The sequence below is a fragment of the Manihot esculenta genome, chromosome 8 (genome assembly GCF_001659605.2).
Source record: "Manihot esculenta cultivar AM560-2 chromosome 8, M.esculenta_v8, whole genome shotgun sequence".
In the NCBI taxonomy this organism is placed as follows: domain Eukaryota; kingdom Viridiplantae; phylum Streptophyta; class Magnoliopsida; order Malpighiales; family Euphorbiaceae; genus Manihot; species Manihot esculenta.
In genome coordinates, this window is record NC_035168.2 from 3,320,121 (window position 1) to 3,339,845 (window position 19,725).

Genomic DNA, 19,725 nt, shown 5'->3' on the forward strand with positions numbered 1-19,725 from the left:
CATCTCCAATCCTATACATCATTTTTTGCACCATTTTGGTGCTTTGCACCAAAATAGTACAATATTATCTCCTACCTGTACCATTTTTAACACCAAAAAAATATTTTATTTATATTATTCTCTCTTTAATATTATATTATTTATTTTATTTATATATTTCACTCAAAAAATTCATATAATTTTATATTTTCAATCTAAATATTTATATATTTTATATTTTTATCCAATATTCAAATATTTAATTATTTTATAAATAAACAAATAAAAATATATTAATTATAAAAATATATTAATTAAATAATAATTATAAAAAAACATTACTTAAACATTAATTAGCAAATTAAAAATAAAATAAACTCATACATATTAAATTATCAATAAAAAATTACAAACTAATTTATATGATCATTTGAATTTGTATATTGCTCCCACAAATGCTCAATTAATGCATTACGAAGTGCAAAATGAGCATCTTTATCCTTAATTTTTTTGTGTCGAGCTAAAAATTGTTCAAATCGAGTAATTTCATCGACAGCCATTTCAACAGTTGAAGCTGAAAATTCTCTACCAACTTCAATAGGTGCACCAAGGTCACGTTCATCCTCGATTATCATATTATGCATGATAATACATGTAGTTAAAATATCATGCAATACTTCTTTTTTTCAAAAACGTGATGGCCCTGCAACTATTGCAAAACGTGACTGTAACACTCCGAAAGCACGTTCAACATCTTTTCGACATGATTCTTGTTTCATTGCAAAATACTTCTTTTTCCTTGTTTGTGGTTCACGAATAGTTTGCACAATAGTTGACCATTTCGAATATATACCATCAGCTAAATAATAACTCGTATTGTATACGTTTCCTTGAATAATATAATGAGCGGGAGGAGCAATACCTTTAGCAAGGTCGGAAAATAAATGCGATGACTCCAAAACATTAATATCGTTATTAGAGCCAGGCATTCCAAAATATGCATGCCATATCCAAAGGTCATAATCAGCTACAGCTTCTAAAATAATTGTTGGCGATCCACTACGACTTGTATATTGGCCAACCCATGCAGTAGGACAATTTTTCCATTTCCAATGCATGCAATCGAGACTACCTAACATTCCAGGAAAGTCACGTTGCTCACCAATATAAAGAAGCCTTGCAACATTCTCGGCAGTTGGTGATCTCAGATACTGCTTACCAAATACCTCAATGGTGGCTCGACAAAATCTCTTTAGACTTTCAATTGCAATAGACTCCCCAATTTTCACATATTCGTCTGTAGCATCCGCCGGCAAACCATACGCTAACATTCGAAACACAGCTGTGATTTTTTGAAGAGTAGATAATCCAATTTTACCTACTGCATCTCTTTGTTGTTCAAAGTACGCATCATGCGCTTTTATTACATCGACAATACGAAGAAATAAATTTCGAGACATTCTATATCGTCGACGAAACATTACATCATTGAAACGTGGATTATCTGAAAAATAATCTAGGAATAAATTACGATCAGCCGCTTCACGATCTCGATTGATTACTACATGACCTAGAACAGAGCCACCTCTAGAAACTCGATGTTGATCTTGTATTTGCTGCAAAACCATCTTATTTCTAAGAAATTGTTGATGAACTGCTTGTGTTTCCACTACAAACTCATTATCATCTGAAATATAGTCATCAATATCTGAAGAAGACGATGATGAATTTGCAGCATCATTATATGATGTATCTCCAACATAGAAATCCATTTTAAGCAACGATCTGTAGAATTTTCTTGACTCGAATTTAAGATGAACTGAAAAATATGAGTTATGTTTATATCTTTAAAGAATACATGATTTAATAGGAAAAATATGGGGGTAGGGATGCATACTATCTGAAGGTCGAGATCGAAATGAAATTGAGGTTCCATCTGACTTCATTGAAAAATGTGGGGATAGGGATGCATATTATCTGAAGGTCGAGATCGAAATGAAATCCATCCAACGGTCGATTTTTAGATAAGATCTATCAGAATACTGTTGGTGTAATTATTATTTGAGGTTCCATCTGACTTCATTGAAAAATGTGGGGATAGGGATGCATACTATCTGAAGGTCGAGATCGAAATGAAATCCATCCAATGGTCGATTTTTAGATAAGATCTATCAGAATACTGTTGGTGTAATTATTATTTGAGATTCCATCTGACTTTATTGAAAATTGTGGGGATAGGGATGCATACTATCTGAAGGTCGAGATCGAAATGAAATCCATCCAATGGTCGATTTTTAGATAAGATCTATCAGAATACTGTTGGTGTAATTATTATTTGAGATTCCATCTGACTTCATTGAAAAATGTGGGGATAGGGATGCATACTATCTGAAGGTCGAGATCGAAATGAAATCTATCCAACGGTCGATTTTTAGATAAGATCTATCAGAATACTGTTGGTGTAATTATTATTTGAGATTCCATCTGACTTCATTGAAAATTGTAGGGATAGGGATGCATACTATCTGAAGGTCGAGATCGAAATGAAATCCATCCAACGGTCGATTTTTAAATAAGATCTATCAAAATACTGTTGGTGTAATTATTATTTGAGATTCCATCTGACTTCATTGAAAAATGTGGGGATAGGGATGCATACTATCTGAAGGTCGAGATCGAAATGAAATCCATCCAACGGTCGATTTTTAGATAAGATCTATCAGAATACTGTTAGTGTAATTATTATTTGAGATTCCATCTGACTTCATTGAAAATTGTGGGGATAGGGATGCATACTATCTGAAGGTCGAGATCGAAATGAAATCCATCCAACGGTCGAGATCGAAATGAAATCCATCCAACGGTCGATTTTTAGATAAGATCTATCAGAATACTGTTGGTGTAATTGTAACATCCTCAAACCCATAGCTAGAGCAGTGACATCACTAGGTATGGGTTAGGCTATTTCACTACTAAAGTAAGTGGCATTAGGGGAGGTGCTAGCTTACCCCGAGCTACTGAGGGGAGGTACTAGCATAACTCTAATCTGCTAATCACTGAATTAATAGTGCTTGGCCCTGGTAAACATAATAGGAGTCGGGGTTAGCTTAAGGGTATGGCATGCCATATAAACATACAGAGTTCGCAGTACTGCTACCGATACATGATCTATATTTGAGGTTACATATTTGGTACCTCATAAGCATGGCCACAGAGCTCTGCTATCACAGATTTGGCCTCTGAGCCTACCGTTCGGCACCCTGTGCCTACCGTTATAACTCCTTATCTACCTAGTCGATCCTACTATGTGTTTATAAGGGCTAAGATCTTAGTTAAGATTGATACTTGATTTTGTGAACTTATTAGTGAGTGTTAATATGTTTGCATCTATTACATGCACTAAGCTGTGGTGATTTGCTATGAATAGAAAATGTGCAATAAAGGAAAACGAAGATGTTTTTATTCCGTTTATCTGTAAACGTGAACTTATTTCCGCTATTTTGTTATTTGTTGTTATCACCCACTGAGCCTTAGCTCAGCGTGTTGGTTTTTACCTCACGCAGGTTGTAGATAAAGTAGGCACGCGAAGTTCATCAAAGGTCTACATCAGATATCAAGGCCATTATCATAGCTGGTTTTTTTGAGTCTCTGAGTCATAGTACAGTTTTATTTTGGCATGTACATATTAAATAGAGTGAGTTGTAAAGATTATGTAATAAAAAATAGTAAGATATCAAATGACAGTTGTTAGTATAATTATAAGTGTGATGTTCATATGTATTACAGGTTAAAGTGCTAATGAAACAGAGGAAATTCTGCCGAAAAATTTTGGTTTAGAAATCTCACATTTATTTTAATCACTTGATGAAAGTTACATGCATTACCTAAAAACTTGGTATTTACAGATAAAAGAAATTGTTTAGTCCTGATATATCTAAAAAGGTATAGTTTGTGACATTCCTTGCTCTATCTACTCTTTGATAGGGTAAGGGGTGTTACAGTAATTATTATTTGAGATTTCATCTCACTTATATATATTGGAATGCCAACATCTATAACTTACCATAAGTTAGCCATATCCTTCAATATTTAATCACTTTGTAAACGATGACTTCAAGATCTGCAGGATATTCTACCAATGAAGATGTGCTATTATGCGGAGTTTATCTAGATGTTTCACAAGATCCCATTATAGGTAAACAACAATCTAGTCAACGCTTTTAGAGTCGGGTGGCAGAAGCATATGAAATTGCAATGAATGAGTGTTGGGAGTCCCGCAATCCACGATCTTTGCAATGTCGATTGCAAGTTATTGAGAAGGCTATAAGAAAATTGAATGGTTGTTATCGACAAGTTGAAAACTTACATCCTAGTGGTGCTTCAGAGTAAGATCTAATTAGTATTTTTTTTGTAATTATTTTGTACATAAATCTTAGAATTTTTCTTAACATCTTCATAATTATGCAGCTCAATCAAGCGAAAACTTTACTAATGCAATATCCAAGCTACAAAAAAGGATTCAAATTTGACCATGTTTGGAGCATGATGAAAGATGCTGAGAAGTTTAAGGATAGCAGCTCTAAAAAGAAAATAGTTCAAAATCAAAGCTCCTCTTATGTGTCCTCAGAGTCGGACAATCCTACTCCTGACTCACCTATGGTACCATCTTCAAACTTATTATATTTTTCAATCCATTTAAATGAGGATATTGTAGGAGATTATACATCATCGGATCGACCTCTTGGTGTCAAAAAAGCTAAATTGAAGAAAAAAATTTGACGAATCTTTTTCATCCGCTCTGAAATGCTTACATGTTGATAATGAAAAACTTGTGGAATCGTTGGCGAATGCAACTGCAGAAAGGGAGAAGGGAAGACTAATGAAAAGTAGAGTTTTGGACTTAAAGGAATTTAAAGAAGAAAATAAAATTTTATTGCTTGATTTAAATTCTATTTCCGATCCAATTGCTCGTGAAACATTTCGCCAAGAAAAAATTTGAACATCAGAGAAAAGAGCTCAGTGTCAACAACCACCACCGTCATCTGCATCTAATGTATATGGTCAATATCTCAATGATATTACTGGATCCGGGTCTGACCTTCCGGAATATTAAATATTTAATGTACAGTGAATAATTATATTTTGAATTAATATATATCGTTCAATTATAATATATGTGTCATTTTACTTATTCTATATAATATATTATAAATAAATTTATTTATTTATATTATTCTATATAATATATTATAAATAAATTAATTTATTATAAATATTATTTATAATTGTGAATATATTAATTTAAATTAAATTTCAATAATTATAAAAATATAAAATAAATTAAAAATATAATAAATGATGAGATTGAAAAAAAAATTAAACTTAAATAAAATTATGAGAGTGAAAAAATTATGAATTATATTATAAATTAAAAAAATAAAAAAAAAGATAAAATTTTAATTATATTATAAATTTTAAAAAAAAAATGGCACTGGCGTGACACTGTAGCGAGCGGCCCATCTCCAACGCCAAAATAGAATTTGGCGCAGGTTAGAGATGGCCTTAGTTCAAGGAAGCCTAAAAAGGTTGCATCAATTTGTGTCAAACCGAAGAAAAAGCTATCTTTATGTTTCTATTAATGCTTTTCTAAAGATATTTTTCTATGATTCATCTAATCTAAAGCAAGAAATCAAAATCTGCACTTCTGTTGAATGGAAAAAGCTCTACTCGATCATCCATGAGTCTCTCTAATACGACTTTCCTTAAAAATACTCGTAGTAACTTCGTCCTATTCAAATTTTCTTCCTTTTTCTCAGTTGCCAAACAGATTCAAGGAACATAAATTTCCTTCCTTCCAAATGCTTTGTCTTTTTGAAATTTCTCGTGTGTAATGACATTTATTTATGTGATCCGGTGAAGCCGTGAATAAGGAGACTCTACGGATCCAAAGCTATCTCCATAGCCAACACATGCATATACCCAGCTTCTTCCAATTTCGGGTTGTTTTTTTTATTATATATATATTTTTTAATTTTTAACAAACACTCAAAAGTTCAAAACCTTGGTCTGAAACTTCAGATGTCTTTTTCATTATTATTATATTGAATTCTTTTACAAATCGAAATGTTTTATCTGTAGTTTTACCACCTTGCCATATGTCATATGTATATAATTAGCTTTATTTTTCCTGCATTTTCTTCTCTTCCTACAGAAGATATATGGCGACGCTATCAAAAAGGCCAAGGACATGAAGGTTCCTGGAATTTCATATCTGATTAAAAGGTCCTTGTGGAATAAATTTATAGGAAATTAATTGCTGCTATGCCAGTGGTTAACTTCAAATATCTCTAGTCTTGGAAATCCATTAAATAACTTCAATTTTTGGTTTGATTCAAATCCAAAAGCTATAAAAGCAATGACAAATGTTGCTTATAAAATCAATTGACTCATTCTATATGTATATACGCATATGTTGTATCGATATATTTACTTAGTTTTAAAATTAAGTCACTTAAAATTGCATTAATTCTTTAAAAATGTGAATTATTTTTATTTTTTATTTTTATTTTTTGAAATAGGGGTTGGGGGTAGAACCTCAGACCTCTCAAAACTACAAGGATGCACTTTCCACCAGGTTAAGTCTCGGAGTGCGTGAATTATTTTTATTTAAAATTTAAAATTTGCACGTATTTTATTTGTCGCTAATTGTGAAATGATAGCCTTTTTCTAGTAATAAATTTTATTTTTATGAAAATGTATAATAGCAGATGGCGGATATATTTTCTTAATATTTTTAGCGTATTAAACCTTAGCCAATTCAGAAAATAAAATATTACTATTATATTTTAATATTTTTAATATAAAGTTTCATATAATTTTTTTAAAAAAAATCCCTCATCAAATAACAAGAAACAAGTTGATTGAGCAAAGAGCGAAGAGAAAGAAAAAAAACAAGGTTGGTGTCAGAAGAATGGAAATGAAGGTTTAGATGAGTAACTTCATGAAGGTGTCCCTTATCATTTCTGCCATTTCATTCCATGTCCAAGTTTGCTCAAGTTGGTAAGATTTCGGAGGCTTCCTTGACCTGGCCTTACGGCAATAAAAACTCCAAATCATTATAAAATATTTGTAATCTATTAATAAAAAATAATACATCGAAAATTATTTTAAAAAATAATAATGAATTTTTAATTTCAAATATGTAAAATAATAATTTTCCAAATCAATATGAATTGGACAAAGTCTAATTAAATTAGTCTTTACACTATATTTTTATTTAAAACTTCCTTTTCCAACTTGCTTAAAAAAATCACTAAGTCCACAAAACCCCGCGCGTTTTCTACCAGAAATCTCAAATCAAACGGCATCCCGTTTAAACCCTTTTGCCTTGGTTCAAAGATCCTCCACTTTCCCACAGGTTTCCTTCTTGATTTTCCGGTATGAGAAACTTCCATGTCGTGTGTTCGTCACCAAATTGACTTGTCAAATAATCTCTAAGAATAGTTGAAGCTGGCAACCCCATTTGACCAATCAATCCTTTTAGCAGCCAGCCATCCAAGAAATTAAATCACATCCAAATCTGCCCCTTATTATATTTTCCTTCTGTTTCTTGATCTTGAACTCTATCAGAACAAAGAAATCACTGCAAGGAAACGTCTGCCAATCTCTCAGGCAAGAAAACGAGAGGAAGGAAAGATGAATGATTTGTTTTCTGGGTCTTTCTCTCGCTCCCGCAGTGGCGAAGCGTCCCCTGATCACCATGTAATCCAGATGTCGGAGACGCCGCCGTCCAGTGATGGTGTCAATCTTGATAAGTTCTTTAAGGATGTGGACTCTGTTAAAGACGAGCTGAAGGAGTTGGAGAAGCTGAATGAGAATCTTCAGTCAGCTCACGAGCAGAGCAAGACTTTACACAACGCCAAGGCCGTCAAGGACTTGCGGTCGCGGATGGACACCGATGTTGCTCAAGCGCTGAAGAAAGCTAAGCTCATCAAGGTCCGGCTGGAGGCACTGGACAGTTCCAACGCTACTAATCGGAGTCTACCTGGATGCGGACCTGAGTCTTCGTCGGATCGTACCAGGACGTCTATAGTCAACGGGTTGAGGAAGAAGCTGAAGGATTCTATGGAGAGTTTCAATAGACTGAGAGAGAAGATATCATCAGAATACCGAGAGACTGTACAGAGGAGATATTTCACCGTTACCGGCGAGAATCCCGATGAGAAAACACTTGATCGCTTGATCTCTACAGGTTAGTAAACTGATGCTTGATTTTGATTTTCAAACCAGATCAGGAAATCTTGGGTCTCAATTTTAAACGACCTGTGAACACAATACCAAAAAGATATAAGTTTATGCCATATGAAGGGAAAATTATTTTTTTATTACCGAGTGATTTCGTAATTAATATATTTGCCTGTATTTTTAGAATTTATCACTTTTATTTTTAAAATTAAATTTTATTAAAATTAGTGGCGCTCCTATCAAAATCTGCCTACCCAATACTTTATTTTTTTAAATTTATAGGTCTCTTTCAAAAAATTAAAAGAAAAAAATATATTTTTTCATTTTAAAATATTACATAATTAAGAGATTTTGTACTTTTATTTTTCAAATTTAATATTTTAATATTTAAAATTTAATTTTATTAAAATTCAAGAAAAAATTTCAAACTTAATGTTTATAAACAAATAAAAATTTTAATAAATTTAAAATTTAAATTCAGCAAATATAATAAAAATTAAAATATATAAAATTTAAATTATTAAAAATAAAAAATTAAAATTCAATAAAAATTATTTTTGTGATACTACTCACCGTCGATCGATCATCGCTTACCATTTGAAAATTTTATTAAAATGTCTCTGATATTTTAAAAAATCTACTAGTTAATTTTTTCATTAATTTTAGTCGTTAAGTATTATAAAAAAATTTTAAATACTCCTGATATGGAGGGATTAATTAGAAAATTTTTTAATAATTTGATAGATTAATTAATAATTTTTTTAAATTATAAGGATTAAATAGTAAAATATTTAATAATAAAATTAATAAAAAATTAACTAGTAGAATTTTTAAAATATTAAAAATATTTTAATATATTTTTTAAAATTAAAAAATTAAATAGCGAGTTTTTTTAAGTGATTAAATAATAAATTTTTTTTTGATAAAAATATTTTTAAAATTATATTTATTTTTTTTCCTTTAATTAAATCAAAATCATTAACTTAATATAAATTTATCAAAACGAAAATTATTAATTTAACAAAAAATTTTTATGAAAACACTTTAGAGTTTTGATGAAATTAAATTTTATCAAAATGTTAAATTTTAAAAATAGAAGTCTATATTTTAAAAATTAAAATAATTAACTTAACAAAAAATTTTAATACTTTAAATTTTAAAAATTAAATTTTAAAAATGAAGGTGTTAAACTCTAAAAATAAAAAAATAAATTTATTAATTATATTGTAATTGAAAGACTAAAAAATAATTTTTTCCATTTCAAAAGTTCTATAATCTATTTTGACCTATTATCTTATAATTATATTATTAAAAAATATATTATATAATAAAGATATTATTTTTTTATAGTTTGCTTCTATTTTGTTTATTAAAAAACTATTTAATATATATTTATATAATATTATATTATTTTGCAATTTTTTAAATATTAATTTATTAAATATTAAAATTTTACTTTTTAATATTAAATAATTAAATTTTATGTTTTAAATACAAGGATATTAGATAAAAAAAAATTCAAACATTTATATAAGTAAAAAGGGTTAAATTGAATCTCAAAAAATTAACGAATTATAATATAATTTTTAAAATTTTATATTATTAATAAAATATATAATCTTTAATTTAAAGTTTATATTAAAATTAAATAAATATATAATATTAAATAAATATTTATTACAAATAAATTTCTATTATATAAAATATTATATATAAATAATATAAATATTAAAATATTTTATTGAATGTTTATCTTCAAACGTAAAATTTTTAATAATTTTAATTTCTATTAATAATATTTTAAATAAAATAAAATATTCTATATTTTAAATTGTAAATTTTTTTTATATTTTAAGTTTTTATTAATATTTATGATATATATAACGATGGAAATAAAGTGAATAATAAAATTAATAAAAAAGTATTATTCTAATAAAAATATATATTTAAAATTATTTTTTTATTTAAATAAAATTTTAAAATTTATATTATAATTTATCATTAATTTATATAAATTTAATTTAATTTTTTACTATAATTTAAATTTATTATTCAAAATTTAAAGTATTAATTATTAATATAAATGTGAATTGCCGTGAATATTTAGATTTTTTTATTTAATATTTTTTTAATATATTATTAAATTAATGTACATTAAAAGTAAGTAAATAAATTTCATATGATATACTGTTTTAATAATATTAATAATATTGTATTTATATAAAATATATCAAATAAATAATATTAAATTATGTTGTTAAATATATTGAATATTTTTTTTTAAACAGGAATCAGATATTAGAAGTATAAAATCTGAAATCTTTTATACTTACCATCAGATTTAAAATTTATTTATTAGATAATATTTTTTCTTTTAAAATGGATATATTGGATAATGTTAAACTGTGTGTTAACCGTGTCTTGTTCACATCGACCTTTAGTCGTTTTCGTGTGCCGCTAACCTGAATTGAGGCCGGTAGCTAGGAAATCTGATGTGTTCTCAACAGACTGAAGAAAAAACAAAATTTCCTGGAATTTTCAGGTGAGAGTGAGACATTTCTGCAGAAGGCAATACAAGAACAGGGAAGGGGAAGGATTTTGGATACAATAAATGAGATACAGGAGAGGCATGGCGCTGTGAAGGAGATGGAGAAGAATCTGAAGGAGTTGCACCAAGTGTTTTTGGACATGGCAGTATTGGTGGAAGCTCAAGGTGAGCAATTGGACGACATAGAGAGTAACATGCAGAGAGCAAGCTCCTTCGTCCGAGGAGGAACCCAGCAGTTGCAAACTGCAAGAGCTTACCAGAAGAACACCAGGAAATGGACTTGCTACGCTATCATTCTTTTGCTGATCATCATCCTTGTAGTGTTGTTCACCGTCAGACCATGGGAATAGTGTGTATATATATATAGAAGAGTGGAACTGATATTTGAGATGGGATTTGGAGTTTAGTTTTTTTATGAAAATCCATAGTTTTACAATGTTTAAGAGTGGAGATGCCATTGATTCTTTCAGTTTGAAGGCTTTTCTTGTTTGAGTTTCCATATTCTTTTGGTTTGATTAATGTTATTCCAGAATTGAATTATCTTGTTGATATTTGATTTTATGGGAAAAACTTACTTAAATCAGATGTTATATGAATATAATTTTTTAAAAAAATTAAATTATTATTACAAACATTATTAGCATTTAGCTCCTCTATATATTTTTTTAAAAAAAGACATAAAAGTTAATTTTTTTATTAATTTAACTAAATAAAAACTTAATAAATTAGAATTGTATTTTTATTAAAATTACCCTTATCCAAACAAGAGTTTAATAGTTTAATTTAACAGTGTTAGCGAAACATTAGCTGCGGAGTCAAAACACTAAAGCACACTGGTGACTGGCTTGTTGCGAACATAATCTTGTTATCGAACATGAATCACCCTTCGATGAAATTTTTAGAAAAAAGAAAAACGTGAATCACCGCTATACAGAGTATGTAATTTCTCCCACTTCGCTTCGTGTTTGCGGTAATGGATTAGATTACAGAGAAGGGCTCACTGCGGAAAACACTGCGATTCTCCTTTTAACTCGATGCGATGGGGTCGATACGAATGATAGGCAAGTGTGACTTCAATTGAAAGTTGCTTTCTTTACTCTTTAATTCCCTCACAGACTAATCTCCAAAAACGTTTGTAGCTAACAATTGCTTACTTTCATTTCACTTTCGTCCGCGCTCAAAGCAGATATAGCGGTTAACTTTACAGGTCTGTTAGACATTTCATCGAATGTGTAATTTACGGTTTAAAATCTCTTCTTATTCCACCCCATTTAATTTTTATCCTTAATTTGAGAAGTGTATGTTCCAATTTGTTGCAGATGGAATGTTCAGAGGAATCTACTATGGCAAGCAGCACCATGTAGCCGACGTAGCAACTGTGCTAAGCCGAGCTTGGAGCGCTGGTGTTGATAGAATAATTGTAAATATCTTTTCGTATCCTGTTTCCATTTTTTAGCTTGTGTATCTATTTTCATTCTTTGTTCGCTTCATGCTTATTGAGAGATATGCTCCCTCGTATAGAGGCTATTTTCTACTGATCGAGTAAGGTGGTAGGTTGACTTCTTATATATCAAATAGGTCTCATTGAAGGTGCAATTTGATGCAATATAGTTTCAAAGCATGAAGTATTAATAAGTTACAGAACTTTTAAACTTTTAAACTCAGCAAGATAAAATAGCTGGAGAAGAAAAAACTGGAGTTCATTATAACACCTATTTCACAACATAATCATTTACTATTTACTTATTTTGTTTAAATTGTGTAGTGTCCTTAAAAATACATTTGGATTTTTGGTTACAGGTGACTGGTGGGTCCCTTGAGGGGTCGAAAGAAGCTCTGACCATTGCAGAGACTGATGGTTTGGCCATTGTTATTATTATTATTATTATTTTTTATCTCTACGTGAACATGACTTCTTACTAATTTGAAATTTTGATGTTTCTTGTTTGTTTACAGGAAGGCTCTTTTGTACAGTTGGGGTCCATCCTACAAGATGCAAGGTTGATTGTTGTTCCTTGAAAGTTTTTAATTACTTTGTTGATTTTTGGTGCATTATAATATATATATGTGTGTGTGTGTGTATAAATTATGCAGTTTGATGGCAGAGGTTTTTTTTTTTAGTTTTTTATATTTATGTATATTCAGGAGTTTGAAGAAAGTGCAGATCCAGAGCAGCATTTTCAAGCTCTTTTGTCATTGGCCCAAGAGGGTATTCAGAAAGGGAAGGTATAATTGATTGGTCTCTTTATTGGGGTAAACCATTATAAACATAATTTTCTCATTGTGTGTATAATATATGTACCTTACATCCTAAAAGTTTTGTGCTCTTCATCAGTTGAAATTTGGTTGTTAATAGTTTTCTGCCATACCACTTTTATCATTATTAGGTATTATATAGTATATATATATATTTTTTTTTACAAGAGTATGGCACATTTCCATTTTTGCGGAGACAAATTCAAGTAATATGCATATGTGGGAAGTTGTATGCCTTTCTGATGTAGAAACGGTAGAAGAACAATCAAAGGGAAATTTGATTAATTTTTCATTATCAATAATAATGGTCTCTAGGAAAATACCTAAATTACATAATTATTTATTGATTAATAACAAATCCTGCTACTACTAGGATAACAGGAAAACACTAAACCCGCACTAATGAGTAAAATTTTAAACATTAGTATAACTTTTTACATATTCCTAATAATAGTAGAATGCCTAAATAGAAACTTGAACTTCCTACTTGCACTAAAATTCTGATTTGAAGTTCTTAGTTTAATAAAAAATTGAATAAAAAATAATTTCTAAATTAGTTGCATCACCTTGCCTCCTTGGATCTTAAATCCGTTTCTCTTATAATTGAAATGTTCCATTATTTCAGTACATGTATAACCATGACATTCATGCTAATATTCTGGTTTAATTGTGATTCTGCTTTTTTCTTATGCTTAAAAGAGTCATACGAATCCAGTTAACTTTTACATCATTCTTTATGATGTACTTTGCACTTGGATTTTGAACATAAGGTGGTGGCAATTGGTGAGTGTGGATTGGATTATGATAGGCTTCACTTTTGTCCAGCAGAGATTCAGAAGAAGTGAGTCATTGCTTGGGAGAATGCTTCTAAAGGATTCCATCTATTTACTTTCAATTTGTTGCTTGTTTCATCTAATCAAGTGATTTCCTCTTACAATTGTTATCCATGCGTATAGATATTTTGAGAAGCAGTTTGAATTAGCACATGCTACAAAGCTGCCTATGTTTCTACATATGCGTGCAGCTGCTGAAGATTTCTGTGAGATTGTGGAGCGCAACAGGGACAAGTGAGCTTGCCAAACTTGCTTTGTACTAATTTTGCCTTATTATCATTGTTTCTGTATTGGCCCATAGTCTTGTATCATTTTCCATGAGAATTAGTGACCACCAACTTTCCATGTTAATGCTTCATTTTGAATGTGCTTCCAATATAGTGAAAACCAAGAAAATGCCACCCACGTCCAAACGTGAGTGAAAGTTGATATCATGATCTTTCAAAATGGTTTAATGATCAATTTACGTATCTATCTGTCTCTTCGATTCTTTTCTTATTCCTGAGAAAATTTTGGTCAAACTTTAAAGATAAATTTCACCTATTCATAGTAGTTTGGCTCTGACGGTATATGTCCAGGTTAATATGTGCGGATTCTTCTAATTTTACAGATTCAGTGCTGGGGTCACTCACTCGTTTACTGGCAATACAGAAGATTGTGATAAACTTCTCTCCTTCAATAATATGTACATAGGTTAAAAAGACCTACCTTTTTGTCTTTCATGTTATTTCTGGGTATGCATATTGTTCGTTACTGAATTTTTAGTAAACAGGTGTAAATGGTTGCTCATTGAAGACGACTGAGAACCTTGATGTTGTGAAGGGTATTCCTGTTGAGAGAATGATGGTTGAGACAGATTCTCCATATTGTGAAATAAAAAACACTCATGCGGGGATTAAATTCATTAAATCTTTGTGGCCCTCAAAGAAGAAAGAGAAGTATGATCAGAACTGCATTGTCAAAGGCCGGAATGAGCCTTGTTTGGTTCGGTGAGAAAATTTTCTAATTACGCCTCATAAGATTTGTTCCTGCAATTTAGTTTGGTTTTGAAGATGGGTATATATATTTTGTTTTGTTAGCTTTTGCCAAGGAAACTATGCATGTTGGAGAACGCCTGATGGAGGACTTAAATTTCACATTAGCGGTTTTATCACAGTGTAAAATTACTACTAATAGTTTAAGAATGATACTTGGGTGTTGCCTTCCCTTCTTGTCAATATAAAGCTTGCTCCCTTTAAAAAATATTGGCCTTAGATTATTACTTGTTTCCATGTTTTATATATTCGTTTATGTTGGGACAGACATGCCTGACAGCAAAATACTAAAATCCATGGAACACCCATCTAATCTCTGTCACACCTAGAAATTGAGGAGACATTCTTCTTTTGGTTGGGGAAGTTTATCATGCCTTGCTCATGAATACCACCTTAAACTGTTAAAGCGAGTGATAAAACATTGAGCCATCTATGCATTGGTGTCGATGTCTCCTTTTCTGTGTCTTGTAACAATGTTTCTGTTGTTTTCAGGCAAGTTCTTGAGGTTGTGGCTGGCTGTAAAGGTATCACTGATGTAGATCAAATGAGCAAGACAATTTATCACAACACCTGTAGGTAAGCACTTTTATGAAATTCCCCAGATTAGTCTCTTGCTAATTTATGCATAAGGCAAAGAATTCTTAAGCAACAGATCTGTTCAGAATGGATACTATTCTATTTTCATAATCTTGCTGTCTAGTGATTTTCTTCTCTTGGAATATTGAATAAGATGAATGATTTCGCTCTCTTGGCTGTATCTATTGCAAGAAAGCCTCTGCACAAGCATAGAGCAAGAGTCGGTTTCATTTTGGCTTCAATGTTTTCTACTTAATGCAGGGTCTTCTTTCCCCATGACTTGGATACCGCTGCAGATGCTCTTCTTGCTGGTCGTCACGATTGGTAGTGAAGTTCTCATGATTGTTCCTTAAAGCAGATTTTCTTACTGGAGCTGGAGATCCTCCAGCCCTTCTCTTATTGTGGGGAAGTGGAAACCATGAGTGATGCCTCGTCATTTAAGGATTTTGGCGTTGTAATGGAAATAAAGCATGAGAGTTGAATGGTTGGTGGTTAATCTCACTATGAAGTTGATTGCACAACTGCCTCAGGCTCCAGACTGCGAGTTTCCCTTCTCCTCTTTTACTTTTTTTTCTCATGTCATTGAATTCCTTAAATTTCACTTGTACAACTGACGAAATAGACCGAACTGCACCTTCTGCTTTGCTTTGAATGACAAATTCGAAAGCGTTCTCATTATTCAGTGGTCCAGAGTATGATTAAAGTATTTATTGTAACATATGACTAAAATAACTGGATTGAACCAGAAATGCGAGAGGCGTGTGTTATGCATACTGAAAAAAAAAATGCTAGATAGTTGAACTAAGTTCTTTAAATTGGACAAAAACTCCATTGCAGTTAACACTTTACAAAAGAATGCCAACCCACCCATCCTTCTTCCAAGACTAGTTTAGGAAATTTAAGATATGAATCACAACGCGGTTTCATTTGAGTTAAATCTTGAAACTACCAGCATCATGCAGTGTAGGCTTCGCTGAATCATTCCCATCAAAATGGATTATTCTACAATTGCCAAAAAGTTGGAACAAAATGCAGACAGCAAACTAGAGGTACACCATTTACAATCTTGTACAATTGATAGCTCCATAACTCAAAAATGCAGGAGGGCTGCTTTTAATTAACTTTTTCTTTTACTATCTAATTTGGATTTGCATGAATCCTTTTTTAAAGAACTAAGGATCAAGATATGGATAGTATGCTATATTTTCTCGTAATGCTGCTCCTCTGATACTCACTGTACCTAAACCGAGTTTCACTCAGGAGCCAATGCTAGAAAGCTGTTCACTGCTCTCAAGATTTTCTTCTTGATTTGCTTCTAGAGTTGGCGAAGAACGTGCTCTTTCTGAAGCCAAATTCAATCTCAAAGGCCGTCCTTCCACTTCCTGGTTGTGAAATAACAAATAGATGATCAGAAAAACTGTCAAAGAAGCAAAAAGAATATTTCAAATATGCAAAATCAATAGCCAACTCAGTCTTACCACTCCATTCATGGCAGTAAGAGCAGCTTCTGCATTTTCAGCAGATTCAAAAGAGACGAACCCAAAACCTCGAGACCGTCCCGTGTTCCTTTCATAGATGACTTTGGCACTTAACAAGCCTGGCTGGTTGGCAAAGGCATCTCTAAGACCTTGAGATGTGAGGCCCCAGCCAAGGTTTCCTGCATAAATCTTGTGTGGACTGTCTATAAAGCCCTTGTATGTGCTGCGAATCCTTGGTGCCATTGCTTCCTTCTCACCTCCCTTCGGCACTTCTGGGAAGTTCACCCTCACAGTTCTGCCACCAATTTGCTGTTGACACCATCAATATCAGTACAATGTTTACCATTTTCATCTAAAGCATCAGGACAACACTTGCACAAAGTAACTCCATGGCAATGAGAATACAAGGGCATGAGAATTTACAGTTCAGAATTTCTCACAAAATATAGCAGTAACAATTTCTAGCTAGCGAAAAATCTAGTGAGAACAATCAGTCTTCCTATTGGTATAAAGTTTCCAGGACTTTATTGTTACTGTAAGCTGATTAACCAACCAGCATTATATGCTGAAGTATACCTAGGAACTATGTGACAAATTACATTAATGCTTTGTTTTGTTTGGATTGAGGGAAATGAAGAGAAGAGAAAAGAAAAGGAATTTGGTTTCTCCAATTCTCGTGTTTGGACATCAAGTACTCTGTTAGCATACCCTTACATTATATGATTTTTGGTGATTGAATTCCATGGTTATAGAATTGTAATATATCATCAACCTTCACCCTCGCCCTCGTTTAAAACAAAATTTAGACAGCTCTTTGTGAATGGGAAAAAATATAGAAATTGTGTTAAACTATTAAAAATGAGAAATTAGTGATCAAATTACATATAAAACTGAATGAGTTTATTTAAATAATTTAATTAATATTTAGAACAATACTATAGAATCAAAATAAACAAAGAATAGATATAGAACCATGATAAACTATACAATCTTTTCAAACATTATAACACAATATATTATAGAACCAGATAATGGGTATAATAACATGAAAAACCATCTATTAATGAAATCATGCGAAAACATCATCCAAACAGGGCCTTACTGATCCATTGAACATCCGAATTGCTTCTTTAGCTTCTTCACCACTTGCCATTGTAACAAAGCCAAACCCTCTGCTCCTATCTGTGACGCGATCATAAACAATCTATACAACAAATATTTTTTTAAAAGAACCAATCAGCAAAACATCTGCAATTGAACGGGAAAAGGAAAAATCAAACATGAAAAAATCTCAAACCTCAACATTCATGACACTACCAGCCTCCTGGAAAACCTCGGTCAATTGCGAAGAAGTCATAGAATATGGCAAGTTTCCTACATAAATCTTCCCTTCTTCGTTTGATGCTGTGGGTTTCAGTTCATCATCATCTTCTTTTTTGTATTCTACTACTTTTTGTTCTGCTTCTTCTCCTTCCTCGTTTGATTCCGTGGGTTTCAGTTCATCATCATCATCTTCTCTTTTGTATTCTTCTACGTCTAGTTCTGCTTCTTCTCCTTCCTCGTTTGATTCGTGGGCTACTTCAGAGCTTTCAAAGGCAGCGAAAGCAGGGTGAAAATGAGAGGGGGAGAGGGGAAAAAGAGGATCTTGGAAATGGGTGTTGAATTTGAAGAGTTTTAAGGGTTTAAAGGGCTTTGATAGATAGCGGCTAGGGAGTGAAAGTGGAGAAGGAGTGAAGGAGAGCTTGGTGTGAAGTGGAGAAGACGAAAAAGTGGAAGTTGCCATGGAGAGGGCTGACATTTCTGCAGGAAAGATATTTTGGATTGGGGAAAAAGCATAGAAAGAAATGTTGAGAGAGGAAGAGGATTGTTGGATAAGGGTTGTTTGGAAATTGGATATTTTGGTTTGCTCTTAAATGGTGTTGGTTTGGGTTTTGAAAAAATTACTTCATATAGTTTGAAAAGATGACTTATTGAGAATGTGAAATTTTTTCTGCATTAAAAGAATAAAAGATTATTGTTTGTATGATACAATTATAATACATATTATTAATATAATAAATATTTTATTTAATTTTATCATCTTCATGAACTGAAGAATTTATGTTGTAATAATTTCTCGTATTAACTTATATTCTATATAGTTATTTTTTTATTTTAATTGTAATAAAAAATTATCATAATACCAAATTATATAAATGGTAGATTTATATAATTATATGTTATAAGATTATAGATTATACTTTAATTATTTTAAATGTAACATATTATAATTCTTAAAAAAATTAAATTTTATTAAAATTTAATCAATTTCTATAAAAATTATTTTTTTAAAAAAAAGCTTATTACTTTTTCAAAGATATGTAACATCCATCACATATAAACAGAATTTTTCATAATTTTTTATTTTTAAATCAATTTTAATGCAAATAAATGCCGATGACCGCTGGGCTCTTCCTCCCCGGTCTGGGGTCCAGCCCACGATGCAGGCCCATCATCCCAAATCCCTCGAACCTCACGACTCGCACTAAGTCCAGCTCCTCCTCTCCAAGGCCAGCCCGACCCTTCCGACTGGACCAGCCGATCTTCGTTGGGCTCGGCCCTTACCTCATCCTCTGGCCCAACTCGGAACCAGGAAGTAGATCCGTATGTCCCTCGTGTGGATCCACCCGCATACACGTCCAGAAAGAATCAGAGGCCGTTACACATGGATCAGAGATATGATTCCCTCGTACGTCCATATCAACGTAGCAGGGACAGGTGGACCAATGATATACGTT

General features: G+C 31.7%; 3 protein-coding genes and 1 pseudogene across 6 annotated transcripts; 2 read left to right on the plus strand and 2 right to left on the minus strand.

Moving 5' to 3' along the window:
• Nucleotides 1-392: 392 nt before the first annotated feature.
• LOC110620910 lies at nucleotides 393-1,751 on the minus strand (annotated as a pseudogene).
• Nucleotides 1,752-7,321: 5,570 nt separating this feature from the next.
• LOC110620421 (syntaxin-121) lies at nucleotides 7,322-11,319 on the plus strand. Its single transcript, XM_021764148.2, has 2 exons — nucleotides 7,322-8,230; nucleotides 10,766-11,319. Exons 1-2 carry the CDS (start codon nucleotides 7,675-7,677, stop codon nucleotides 11,119-11,121), a joined length of 912 nt encoding a protein of 303 aa, XP_021619840.1. The 5' UTR covers nucleotides 7,322-7,674; the 3' UTR covers nucleotides 11,122-11,319.
• Nucleotides 11,320-11,552: 233 nt separating this feature from the next.
• Nucleotides 11,553-16,148, plus strand: LOC110621008 (putative deoxyribonuclease TATDN1). 4 transcript variants are annotated; one of them, XM_043959216.1, is made up of 12 exons: nucleotides 11,553-11,832; nucleotides 11,958-11,978; nucleotides 12,091-12,191; nucleotides 12,572-12,629; nucleotides 12,728-12,771; nucleotides 12,893-12,997; nucleotides 13,798-13,868; nucleotides 13,984-14,094; nucleotides 14,471-14,553; nucleotides 14,633-14,849; nucleotides 15,387-15,470; nucleotides 15,625-15,764. In XM_043959216.1, exons 1-12 carry the CDS (start codon nucleotides 11,811-11,813, stop codon nucleotides 15,626-15,628), a joined length of 921 nt encoding a protein of 306 aa, XP_043815151.1. In that variant the 5' UTR covers nucleotides 11,553-11,810; the 3' UTR covers nucleotides 15,629-15,764. The 4 variants fall into 4 exon arrangements, with proteins under 4 accessions (XP_043815151.1, XP_043815150.1, XP_021620690.1 ...); XM_043959215.1 differs by having other exon boundaries at nucleotides 11,554-11,832; nucleotides 11,911-11,978; nucleotides 15,732-16,148; XM_021764998.2 differs by having other exon boundaries at nucleotides 11,555-11,832; nucleotides 15,732-16,148.
• Nucleotides 16,149-16,427: 279 nt separating this feature from the next.
• On the minus strand, nucleotides 16,428-18,858 carry LOC110621007 (RNA-binding protein CP33, chloroplastic). The gene is made up of 4 exons (XM_021764997.2): nucleotides 18,246-18,858; nucleotides 18,051-18,152; nucleotides 16,949-17,257; nucleotides 16,428-16,852 (listed from the first exon to the last, which is right to left on the minus strand). Exons 1-4 carry the CDS (start codon nucleotides 18,744-18,746, stop codon nucleotides 16,727-16,729), a joined length of 1,038 nt encoding a protein of 345 aa, XP_021620689.1. The 5' UTR covers nucleotides 18,747-18,858; the 3' UTR covers nucleotides 16,428-16,726.
• Between the last annotated feature and the right edge of the window lie 867 nt (nucleotides 18,859-19,725).

What these genes read in the sequence shown, in the direction of transcription:
- LOC110621008 (XM_021764998.2), top strand. Translation starts at nt 11,811, where the DNA reads ATGGGGTCGATACGAATGATAG. An exon ending in GGGGTCGATACGAATGATAG is followed by an intron (nt 11,833 to 11,957) that starts GCAAGTGTGACT and finishes CGCTCAAAGCAG; the next exon opens with ATATAGCGGTTAACTTTACA. An exon ending in TATAGCGGTTAACTTTACAG is followed by an intron (nt 11,979 to 12,090) that starts GTCTGTTAGACA and finishes AATTTGTTGCAG; the next exon opens with ATGGAATGTTCAGAGGAATC.
- LOC110620421 (XM_021764148.2), top strand. Translation starts at nt 7,675, where the DNA reads ATGAATGATTTGTTTTCTGGGTCTTTCTCTCGCTCCCGCAGTGGCGAA. An exon ending in TGATCGCTTGATCTCTACAG is followed by an intron (nt 8,231 to 10,765) that starts GTTAGTAAACTG and finishes TGGAATTTTCAG; the next exon opens with GTGAGAGTGAGACATTTCTG.
- LOC110621007 (XM_021764997.2), bottom strand. Translation starts at nt 18,746, where the DNA reads ATGTCAGCCCTCTCCATGGCAACTTCCACTTTTTCGTCTTCTCCACTT. An exon ending in TTCGGATGTTCAATGGATCA is followed by an intron (nt 17,258 to 18,050) that starts GTAAGGCCCTGT and finishes TGGTGTCAACAG; the next exon opens with CAAATTGGTGGCAGAACTGT. An exon ending in TTACTGCCATGAATGGAGTG is followed by an intron (nt 16,853 to 16,948) that starts GTAAGACTGAGT and finishes TTTCACAACCAG; the next exon opens with GAAGTGGAAGGACGGCCTTT.